We start from the raw sequence: 12,053 nt of genomic DNA on the forward strand, positions 1-12,053 counted from the left end.
CACAGGGACTATTTGCTCATTGATGCACATTGATGTTAGAATAAAAGCCAACCAGGCAGGCAGGCATCACCCTTACCATCCCCCCATTGCCCTTCCCCCCCGCAGCCACCTCTTTGTTCCTGTCTTAAAGCATGAGTACCAAACCTGCCCAGCTGACAAACCCTCAAACACACAAGAGGGGTCACCCTTAAGTTTGGCTCTCCCCCACGATCCCCTTTTATCTGCCATACACCCATAGGCGTCATCTATACCCAATGGAGTGCAGCTACAGTGGTGCATACCGCTTTCAAAATCAATGCACGGCCCAGCTGGAGCGAGGCTCAGTGGGCTGCAGATTGACAAATTTTGCCTTGAACACTAACATAGATCGCTCTGGGAGGAGCATGCGTGTTGCCATTCCGCATGTCCCCGCGGAATACACTGTTACACATCTGCTCTACTTTTCTCTCTCCCGCCGACAAGCACCTCCTGTCCTCATCCACTCCCCTCTTCCTCCTCCTCCTCATCTTCCTCCAGGAATGACAGGCTTGGATATGGCACAGTTTTGTCATTGTGTCTAGAAGCAGACAGATGCAAACTAGTAGGATCTAACAATCTGTGGGGAGTCACCTCTGGGTCACCCTCACCTCATTTCCTCCACTCTGCCTCCCTCAGGGGGTGCCAGAGTGGACCAGACAGGTGGAGGAGAAAAGAAAGGGAGAGCTTTGCACAAGTCATTCTGTAACATGTCAAGTCGATGTGTGTGTGCAAGTTCTGTATGCTGGAGATAATGGAGAGGATGAGTACACATGCTTGGGTAACTCACAGATGCAGAAATACGGGGGGGAGTCTAATGGAAGGGAGGAAGTCAAAACAAAAGACAACGAAGGCTTTGGCTCATTACTAGAGAAGACAGATTTTGGAGAATAGTGTGCATATATGGATAATCAGCTGTGCGTCTGTGCACATCTGTGTGCCTTTACATGACTGTGTATAAAACAGCTCCGTGCAGGTCGTCACTGTGTTTCTTTTTCTAGTCTGCACACTGTACACCACCTTGTCTAAATGCTAGTCAATCAGCAGGATTGACATGACTGGAAATCATTGGGGAGTAATGGTATTGGGGATTTTGGAGTGCAAGCAATTGAAAAATGACGGAGTCAGTCTGTTGGTCAACAGGAGAGGATTCTCCCCTTTTTATAGCATGCAGCCCTCTCTGTCCTTCCCACTGCCATTGAAATGAAGGCTTTTTACATGCATGCAGCTTAAGAGAGGGAGTCCTTGCTCTTTAGAATGGTAATTTGTTTTTTTTGTCACTTAAATGAAAGCTACAGAAATTAATTTGTTGTTGAATGTCTAAATCAAATTGTGTATGGAATAAAAGACAATGCTGCTCTAAAGGCCTATTCAGTCCCTGCTCATGTAAATCCTGGCCTTGAAAATTGCATTAATAAGCTGATCACGCATTATTTTTTTGCACCTGTGTAATCCCCTTTGTGATGCTTAAACGCACAGTGGGAGGGGGATGCTGGGATGGGTGGAGGGAATCAAGGTGTGTTGCGGGGCAATCAAGGGAGAGATGGATTTGAAAGGGGATTTCATTCTCCTGTTGTGTGTCTGCATCTGCTTGCATATGTGTATGTGTGTGCGTGTGTGTGTGTGTGTGTTTGCGTGCGAGCATGTGCCAACATCCATTTCTGATGTCTGTGTCTTTGTGTGTTCCCTCGTTCAGTGGCCAGGGGAGTCTTATTTCTCCATATTTGAGTCGTGACCGTCATTGTTTTCCATTCTCTGGCGACACTGAGCCTTAGTGATTGAAGAAGCAGGCATCGTGACTAGTGGGGCTACTGTGTGGGAGGACGGAGGCCAGGAATATCACATCTGATAGCCACCACCAAGTCTAATGAAGTCAATTAGGGCGAATTCTACTGTTGAAACAGAGAGGCCCAGGTCAATCTATTAAGTCATATAAAAACATACTGAAGAAAGAGGAAGTTTTCTAAAGAAAGACAGCATCTTTTGCACCTTCACACCAGTCATTTTTTTATTGCCACTTTTCTTGTCATCTTGCCTACATCGGTCACACAGACCCCAATCCTCTCTCGCCTTCTCTCCATTTACCTGCACCCACTTACTTTATATCAAACAGATGACATGCTAATTCCTCAGTTTTCTTTAGTTGCTGCAGATGATGTTTATACAAGAATGGCTGGGTACAGAAACTGCTCATCGTTAAGTGATGTTCTCCTCCACCAGCACACAATCCTCATTAAAGAGTATTAATCGGCAGGTATAAAAGGCATTCAGTGGAGTGAGAGGGGTGTTAGCAGTAGGGCGAAGAGTAAGAGTGAGAATTTTTGTGGCTGTTGCTCGCATTGAATGAGATCTACTGCATGAGGGCTGGGGGTTGAGATGCTTGTATGTGCATGTGAATCGGCTCAATGAGGCTGACCAGTTGTTGGCACATTTGGAGTGCGAGGGGTGGTTTTAGCAGGAACCTGATCATCCTGAATTTTGCCATTCTGATCTCTCTTTTCACTCAGCCGATCAAATTCAGTGATGGCCAGCTGGTCCTCTCTTGCTCCTTTCAGCCCCTTCTGTTTCTTATCAGGCAATATTACAGAAGCCTATCTTTCTAATGGGGGCTTTGAAGAGCCCCCCGGCTGCTTTTAGGATTTGCGGCATGATGCAAGTCATTGATTTTTTTCCCTTCTCTCTTTTGAGAGCCTGTTATTGCATCTTTAGCCCGTGTGTGTCTGCACAGAGACTATCAATAGTGTCCTGGTGCGATCAAAACATCTAGGTCGATAGGCGGGTTAATAAGCAGCTTTTTGAACCATACCTTTCACCTAGCCGTTCGACAGGTGAGCAGCATTGGAACCAAAGTATGGCTGTAAGGAGACAGCTTCCTCCTCTCACGGCTTCCCTCTCTCCACCCTCCTGTCCCACCCTCCAGTCCCCTAGCCTCTTTTCTCCGGCACAAAGCTGCTCAGTTGTTCATGAATGTCAGCTCAGTGCTGCCAGCACGCTCTATCTTTCCCTCCCGGTCCCTCTCACCCTCCCTCAGTCTCTCAGCCTCTCTCTTCCTCTCTCACTCCTTATCTCCCTCCCTAGGTTTGCTTAGTGTGCAAAGGAAGAACGACTGCAAATGAGTTCCTTGAACCACAGGGACCCCAATAAATAAAACTGTCAGCCAGAGATGTCGAAAGAAAAAAAAGAAGCAAGGAGCCAGAGGCACACTCTCACTGAATATTTCATCACCCACCATCACCACCACCACTCTGACACCCTACCCCCATCGCCCACATCCCCCATCCCCCCTCACCATCCTTGCTCCCTCCCTCTCTGATGCCATCCTCCCCCCTTTTCCTCCGTCTTTTCTCCAGCCCCTCCTCCCTTGGCTGCCCCTTATCATATTCTCCCCCATCACTGCATAGCAACCAAAGCCTCCTGCTAAACAAAATACCACCTCCTGGACCCTGACATCTAAAACAAAATGGTTGATGGCGCTGGCTGTGGGGTCAGTTGTTAAAGAGGGGCGGCGAATGCAATTAATTGCTAGAGCTCTTTATCAACACCTGTATGTCCCTGAATAGACTCTGTAATAACATTATGCCCATGCAGTTTCTGTTAAGTATAATCACATATGTACACTGATCAGCCACAACATTAAAACCAGTTACCAGTTTTAATGTTGTTCCAGATCAGTGTATTTTTGACTTAGTCAAGCCATCAGGCCATGGAAAATAATTGACAATGAGTTTTAAAATTAACTCTTTCAAAACAGGCGATGGATATACACCGATCAGCTGCAAAATTAAAAACAGTTACCTCTTTTGATATTGTGGCTAATGTATGGTGTTTTCAGCAAACACACACCTTGTTCTTCAGGCATGAACTCCTCTTTGCATACCACTGCTGCTGCATCAGAAAGAGAACAATGAAGGGCTCGTTTCTCTCTGTCTGCCTTAACACAACAAAAGTGGGGCCCTCCACTCTCCTTCTCTTGCGTCTCTCATAACAAACCACTACAGACGGCCATAAGTTGCTTTTGTAAAGGCTTGGAATTTGTCAAGTGCTTTGCGAGGAGCAAGGTGGAAAAACTGGAGGAAGAGGAGGAGGGTTGCAGACTTAAAGACAAGCCTAGAAGCTCTCTTTTGTTTGCCTGTGATGTTCCAGAAAGCTCTATCTGGTGTTTGTCCTGACGTCAGTGTTAGCCAGCCACATTGGCTGTCTTGGCTGTGCTCCTGAGAGCAGACAGGCATGTTTGGACTGGAGCTGAGCTGCTAGCCGAGACCTCTGGGAATCATTTGCTAGCCAGCTCTCCAGCACTAGAGAACCCCTTCCCCCCTACACACACATACACGCACTCTCTAACACACTCCCTCCCCTTGTTTCTCTCACAGTCTCTGTCTGGAAGAGGCTTGTTGTTACATGATCACTCTCGCCAATCTAGCCTCTGGCAGGCAGGCAGGCAGGCAGGCCTCACTGTATCACCCTCCGCCTCCTCCCCTCCCTCAGGAAACGGGCCCTATTTCAGGTGTTCCACTCCACAGCTCCCGGCTCCCAGATACACAAGCTGTTCGCTCTCCTCTTCTTGGTGTTCAGGAGCGTCAGGGAAATAGCATGCCAGTCGAAAATGATGTAGGTTTTCATTTGGAGGAGTGGAATTCCACACCTGAAGGTTTACTTTGGCTCCTATTGTTTATCTTCTGAGGGAAAAGAAAGTGACCAATTAGATTATAGTAGTTGAGATGTCCCCTGTCATTTTCCCTGCAAATTAGATGTCTGTGTTAATGTGGGTTTGTGGCCTTTTAATTTCATGCCTAAAGATGAAGTTGTGGTGGGTGGTGTGTGTATGTACGGAGACCCCATATGAGTCACACACATAGTTAAAGAGGAGGAGATCTCCACACATTTTTAGCTCTCACGTATGTTAGACTAAGCGGGGCCTGTTAAAGCAACGTCTAAATTAACTTTATGAGTCAACGACTGAGACTCCGAGACCAGGAGTTACAAAAATCGACTGGAGCAGTAAAAATAAGAAACAAAAAAGAAGTGTGAGGGAGAAAGCTTGCTTCTCATACAGGCTTATTTGAAGCCTGCCATGTGATGTTGGTAGCTCAGTAGGAGTACATGAATGTCATCTTGGTGGTTTTGAATAATCCACACTAGTCATTATAAGGGTAATCAAGCCTCCTCTCTGTTTCTCGTGTTGCCACTCACTGTTGGCCTTTTTTTCTCTCTTTCTCTTGCACACACACAGAAAAACAGTGTTTAAGCAAAGGCCCTGTCCAGACTTGACATTAAATAGCATCTTGGAGGATCCCTTCACAGGAAAGGGATATAAACAGAGCTCTCAAAAAGCACCCTCTTTGGGATTGTACATATGTAGCACAGTGTGAACAAAAAATGTGTCCCTGACCACATTTAGGGACTGTGCACATAATAACGGGGTCAGTGGTGGCCTAAAATTTAAGGGAGCAAGCTTGTGATTGGAGGGACGCCAGTTCAATCCCCTGGCAGGATTACAACTGGGTGAGAAAATTGAAAAAGCAGAATTTATCCATCCCTCATCAAGCACCACTGTGGTACCCTTGAACAATACCCTTAACGCCAACTGCTCCGGTGGAGCTGCTCAGTGGCCAGCAGATCAGACTGTGGTTGTACTGGCAGAGTCCAGGTTTGAATGTGGTCAGGGAGTTCCCGTAAAAAAGGGGTTGCCTCACAGTGAAACTACACTGAATAAATGAAGGTTAAATAAAAAATCAACGGTATATTCTCAAACGATTATTACAAGGTGTAGAAGTACTGTATAGCCGCTACAATCTAACTGTATGTCTGAGCACATTTTTCTGCTTAGCAGCAGTTGCAGCTTCTTAACAGATAAAATCAAATGTGTGCAGGGAAGCTAAATCCGATCACAAGCAGTCACTTGAGACAGATTCTGATGCCAGGTGTGAACTGTAACCCAGCTCAGCTTGACGTTGACACAGTCTGGACATGTGTGGATGCAGGATAGGAGGTCTGAACTGTAGAGTAGACAAACAGATACTCACTTCTTACGGCTGTTTTCCCTCATCTTCCTCCCTCCCTCTAACTAAACACTGGGTTGATGGTCTCATTCAGGGCATCTCACTTTTGTATGCATGTCCATTTGTGTGTCTGTGTGGTGGGTTGGCGAACTGTCAACTCATTCTCTTGACAGCTGTCAGTCACAGGCACAGTCAACGTTTCTTCACCCCCCTTTTCTCTTTTCTCTTTCTCACTCCCTCCACCCACTTTGAGACTCTGCTTCCCTACCGAAGCCTCACAGACACACACACACACACACACACGCACACATACGCGCACACACACACACGCGCACACACACACACACACACACACACACACAACTTGTCTATCAAGTGACCTTTTGTTTGTGAAGTTTCCTAGAGCAATCTCATGTAACACCCTGCCCCTGTTCCCCTCCTCGCTTCACACCCTGCCTTGGGCTTGCTGAGTTTATTGTCTAACCACGACAGGGTAATCATGGCGGGTGTGGACTGTATCAACAACCCATTAGTGACTGAGTTCACACTTTGAAAAGGCTGAGTTTCTGTTTATCCTGCAGCCGCCTGTATTCTGACTTTTTGCTGCCTTAGCTGTTGATTATTTACATGTTGAAATGTAGCCATCAAATCATCCCAACCCCCTTGTCCTTTCACCTGCCTCTCTTCTCCCTCCATCCTCTTTTCCACACCATGTCAATACCAACGTGCAAAGGTCACCCTGGCAACAGAGAGGCAGCGGTCGATAGAGAAATAAATAAGCAGAAGAAAAGGGAGAGAAGTGATGGAGGGCAGAGCCTGGTGATTCATAGGGTTAACTACAGGCCAACATCTCAGAAGCACACTCCAAAAGCTGCAGGGTTTGCAGGGAGTGAGGCCTCTGCTCTCTTTTTCTGTCTTTGCATGTGTGTCTCTATTATATGTTTTCTCTGCTTTGCCATTAGTCTTTCTCCCCCTCTCCCATCCTCTTTGTGCTCTCTCTTCCCCTGATGTAGCTTTTCGGTGCTCCTTCTGTCTTCCTGTTTCCCCCTCCCTCCCTCCCTCTTTCTCTGCCTCTCTGGGGACTGAAAGCACACAGGCAGCAGGGGTTGTTGAAACCTTTTTGGACAGAGACGTCACTTCGTATTTGCCAGCGCTGTTTGTTTCTGTTTGCTTCTATTTGCAGAGAACCTGAGACATCATTACTGCTTAGTCTTCATGGCCCAAAGAAGCTTTCTGACCCTCGAATGACTCTCACAAGAAAATACACACACACACACACACACACACACACACACACACACACACACACACACACACACACACACACACAATCACACACACACACACACACACACACACACTAGCCTACACACATGCACAGACTTAAGCAGTGAATGGCAATACACAGCAAGAGAGCCACAGGCTTGCAGGAGAGGGACAAGAGAACTTTTGTTGTTTAGTGTGAATCCTCCAGCCAAGTCCTGACAACTCCGCTATCCTGTGTGTATCTGTGTGTGTCCATCCGGGCCATGGGTGGGTCAGTGGAGGCCTCCACACTTAGCTCCTGTCAGCCATTGCCAGAGCTCCAAAAATGGGCAGCCCTTCCAGATCCGCCGCAGACCCACGGACAATCGGCCATTCTGTGTTTGAGAGGCGGGCGGGGTGTATTTCCTGGACGTGGGACTGATTTTTCAGGCCCTGGGCCAGACAGAAGGGTGGCCTTTGTCTCTGCGCTAAATGACACTGCTCACTAAGAATGGACTGGGGGGCAGTGGGAAGCAAGCAAAGTGGGCTCTATTTGTGTGTGTGTTTTCCAATAGGTCTCCTCATCCACTGCTCCCCAGCAGATGTAAATAGGGCAGTGTTACAGAATAGTGATTGATTGCATGATGGGCTAATGTAGTGTGTCCGTGTCTCTATGAGAGGGGGAGCTGAAAGCACTGTTGTGTATATTTTTAACTGGCATCCATGGTGCAGACTGTTCATTTACAAAGGAGGAAGTCAATATGCTAGGGGGAGTATTTCTCTTTTTTTTCCTCTGTTCTCTTTTTTTGAAAGAGTTTGGCTTTCAGGATATAATCTTGATTCTTATTTTAGTGATGTTGTCATTCGGCAAAACTGTGTTGGTGACTTTTCTGTAAAATTATATGAACAACCTTGTTTCTTTTTTCTGCCTGTAGGTCAGTGACTTCCTGTCTGGCCGCTCCCCCCTCACCCTGGCACTGCGTGTAGGTGATCACATGATGTTCGTCCAGCTCCAGTTGGCGGCACAGCAGTCCGGTGGTCCCCAGCTCCAGCATAGACACCTCATCACCCGGGGCAACGCAGAGACCGCAATGGGACAGCCCACAGGGCAGCCCCGTGTTCCCCAGCCTCACCCGCTCTCCCACCACCACCCCCATCATCCACACAGCCACCCCAGCCCCCACTTGTCCCAGCCTCACCCGGTCCCTTCCTCCCCCTCTTCCCCGGGCTCCCCTTCCTTCCCCCTGCCCTCCACGCACCACCAGCCGCTCCCTCCAATGTACCACCAGTCGCCCTCCTCCGCTCATTGTGCCCCCCCTACTCCTCCTCCACCACCCCACTCCCCTCGCCCATCCCACATCCCTGGAAGTCTTTTCCGCTCTCCAGCTCATCAACATCATCACCATCACCACTACCACCAGCCTTCCTCAGGCCAACCCAGCCAACACATTGGCCAGGCCAGCCCTGTAGCCCCAGTCCTCTGCCCTGAGGTAAGCCTCAAAAATATTGTTGGTAATTCATATTATTTATGTTTTGTGCTCCACTGTCACACCTTTGTCATCAGTCCTAGCTAACTTTTACATAAGTAACTGATGTCATCATAGCCCTCTCATGAACGAAAAATGTAGGGGATGAGTTGTGACTGTTTGTGAGCGCTGCATGAGTGCAAACCCGTGGTGTAGTCAGGTATGGAGAAGATTTGCACGTGATGTGTGTGTTTGCTTCCAAAGTGCGCAGTGAAATTAGTCATCACTGGATTGCAGTGTGCTTCCCAAATGCATATAAACAGGCCAACACAAACAATTAGCCAAGAGGCCACGACATTCATATGTACTCATCCTAGCTAGTGAGATGTATGGGGTTAAGAGGGGAAGATAAAGATCATGAGAAAAAGAGTCAGAGAGGCAGGTTTGATGAATCAAAGTTGGTTTTTCAAGTGAAGACTGATCATTAACCTCACTGTTTTCAGGCATTTATCATTAACCTTTACAACCATTTATTTAACTTTGGTTAACTCTAAGAACAGCTGCACACACATGCACAAACACACTTACACGTCTCCACCAGCCAAATTTGCTGTTTATACTTTGTCTACCTCCCCGAGCTCCAGCCTATGGAAAGAGAATAAGAACCAGATGTCAGTGGACTATGCGGGAGAGATGGCTCACAACAAGAAAAACGTAAAGACAGGCCAGTTTAGTAGTGAGATAACAGAAATGGCTATTCCTCATCAGGCTTTCACATGCGTGATACGCACAAAGACAGACTAACGCACAAAAAGAGAGACCTTTGCATTGGTTTTCGATTTCACTGTCAGATGTCAGTTGAGTGGTACAATTAAAGCTAAAGTGAAGTAGCAGGGCTGCAAAGTTCTCTCCGATCTCAGGTTTGAGGTAACAAGATATCCTGGGTCTTCTGGGCCATCTGTTGGCAGAAAGCTCAGGTTTCCTGCTTCCTGTGGTTTTTCTTATAACATCACCCTTTACTGCATAGGTTACTTACATAGTGCAAATAGTAGTTATAACACCCTGAAGTAAAGGTCACTTACAGAACTCACGAAGGTATCCTCAGGACAGAGCTTACATGATTTCAACACATCACAGCATGCTAGACATGAATATCACCGATCAGCCACAACATTAAAGCTGGTAAATGGTTTTAATGTTGTGGCTGATCAGTGATATTCATGTCTTAGTCAAGCCATGACGCCATGGAAAATAATTGAAACTACAAAATAAATTTTAAATCGCATTACTGATGGTTCAGAATGAAGTCTTTCAAAGTATGCCACAGATATACAGCCATCTGCCAGTTACCTGTTTTAATGTTGTGGTTGATCAGTGTATGTTCGCTGTACGATTACTTTTGATCGCTGTACACAGTGCGGGATGTGAAGACTTTTTCACATACTGATTGAGTCCAGAAGTTGTGTTCTCTTAAAACAGCCTTTCTTGTCAATTTTTTCCTGCAGGCTAACTGCAGCACCAACAGCCCTAACAGTGGCACCAGTCCCTCGCCACGCTCCCGTAAGCCTGGCGCCATCATTGAGAGCTTCGTCAACCATGCTCCCGGAGTCTTCTCAGGGACCTTTTCAGGTGAGGGGACACTGAGCTGCCACTAAGATTTATTGCTGCTTTAAGCAATAACCATTTGCATAGTGAGATCCACTTGAAAGCCTCTTTTATGAGAAATTGGGTGCTTCACAAAAAATTCCCAGAAAATTAAAACATAGGCTAGTCCCAGAATCTATTTTGGGCATTTGAGTCTATGAAAAACTTTAAGTGCTTTAGACTTTTTCTGCTTTTAATTAAAAACTAAAGAGAAATCTGTCATAATACTTTTTTCATCTTTCTTGCTCCCCCTCTCAGGCACTTTGCACCCTAACTGCCAGGACAGCAATGGGCGTCCCAGACGAGATATTGGTACCATCCTGCAGATCCTCAATGACCTCCTGAGCGCCACACGCCACTACCAGGGCATGCCCCCCTCCCTCACCCAGCTTCGCTACCAGACCCAGTGTGGTTCGCCCACTTCCCCATCCCCCTCCCCGCCTCCTTCGCCCCCAGTTGCTGGCATGACGGGCCTCTCTGCCAAAGCTACCTCTGTGCCTGCCGGCAGCCCTAGCAGCCCTCCACCGAGTCTTCATCCGCTGGTGCAGTGCCAGAGTCAGATCCGCATGTGCAAACCCCCTGGTTAGTGACTCTACTCCACACTCCTGCTCACACAAGCATGCCACGAACACAAACACACTCTCATGCACACATTAAGTCATTGTGCATCCCTTGAAGCCCTTGTAAAGCAGATGTTCCTGTAGCCGCCACAGCTTTGGAGGAGTGTGTGCGCCTGTGTGTGTGTGTGTGTGTGTGTGTGTGTGTGTGTGTGTGTGTGTGTGTGTGTGTGTGTGTGTGTGTGTGTGTGTGTGTGAAATGATGGCAGTCTACAGCCTGTCATTCTACTGAGCTCAGCTCTTCCATTGCAACCTACTAAAGAATTCATTGTCATCTTTGTCTTTCTGTTTCTATTCTCATAGCACATCTTTGTTAGCTATCAGTTCTATTGGGGATGCTTTTGCATCATTCTCTTGTTGTCTTATTTTCATCTTTAAAATTCTGACAAAGCAAGAATAGAAAAGTCAGATTAAAGAACCATAACAGTCATGCACATATCTCTCTTGGGTTTTGAGGCAGAGGAGAAGAGGAAGAGATGGGAGGAGGGGGGTCTCCTTAGTAATGCAATACAAGCTTCTTCAGACCTGTTCAGTCAGGCTTCACTTGTCAGGCAGCAGAGTTATCTTTGTTTTTGTGTGCCAAGGAGATAGGTTTACCCCTTCAAGCCTGGGCTGGGCTATGTTTAGATTAGATTAGGCTTTGGGTGGTTTAACCTACCTCTTAAAGTAGGGCTGCAGCTGGGGCATGTATTGGCTGGGGCTCTTTGGGGCTGGACAAACCTTGACATACCAGTGCCTAAGGGCTGGGCCAGGGCAGGTGCTGGAGTTCAGATGATACCATTTAGAGACTGGGTTTGGGTGTTTTAAAACCTCCTTTCCCTTGCAGAGACACAGGATGTTGAGTGTCAGACAGATGTCCAGAACCGATAACATTCAGTCAATGTTGTAAGGTTAAACTGGCTGTGCTGAGAGAAACAGCATTGTCCTCTGCTGTCTCCTTATCTTCTGTTGAGGAAATCGAGCCAGTCTCTGGTGAGCTGCTGGTAAGTTTTGTTGAATAGTCTGGCGGGTAGGGTCCTGGAATACAGTGATTAATGTTTAATGTTTTCTTCTTTTTGAAAAAGCAA

General features: G+C 47.0%; 1 protein-coding gene across 1 annotated transcript in view; it reads left to right on the plus strand.

Annotated features, from left to right (window-relative positions):
• The window catches only part of midn (midnolin), a 29,802-nt gene that overhangs the window by 8,034 nt on the left and 9,715 nt on the right, over positions 1-12,053 (plus strand). Inside the window, exons 5-7 of the mRNA XM_040128682.1 lie at positions 8,195-8,749; positions 10,231-10,354; positions 10,628-10,951. Of these exons, the coding sequence (XP_039984616.1) occupies positions 8,195-8,749; positions 10,231-10,354; positions 10,628-10,951 (1,003 nt within the window). The remainder of the gene's footprint in view (positions 1-8,194; positions 8,750-10,230; positions 10,355-10,627; positions 10,952-12,053) is intronic.

This window comes from Xiphias gladius, chromosome 6 (assembly GCF_016859285.1).
Source record: "Xiphias gladius isolate SHS-SW01 ecotype Sanya breed wild chromosome 6, ASM1685928v1, whole genome shotgun sequence".
In the NCBI taxonomy this organism is placed as follows: domain Eukaryota; kingdom Metazoa; phylum Chordata; class Actinopteri; order Istiophoriformes; family Xiphiidae; genus Xiphias; species Xiphias gladius.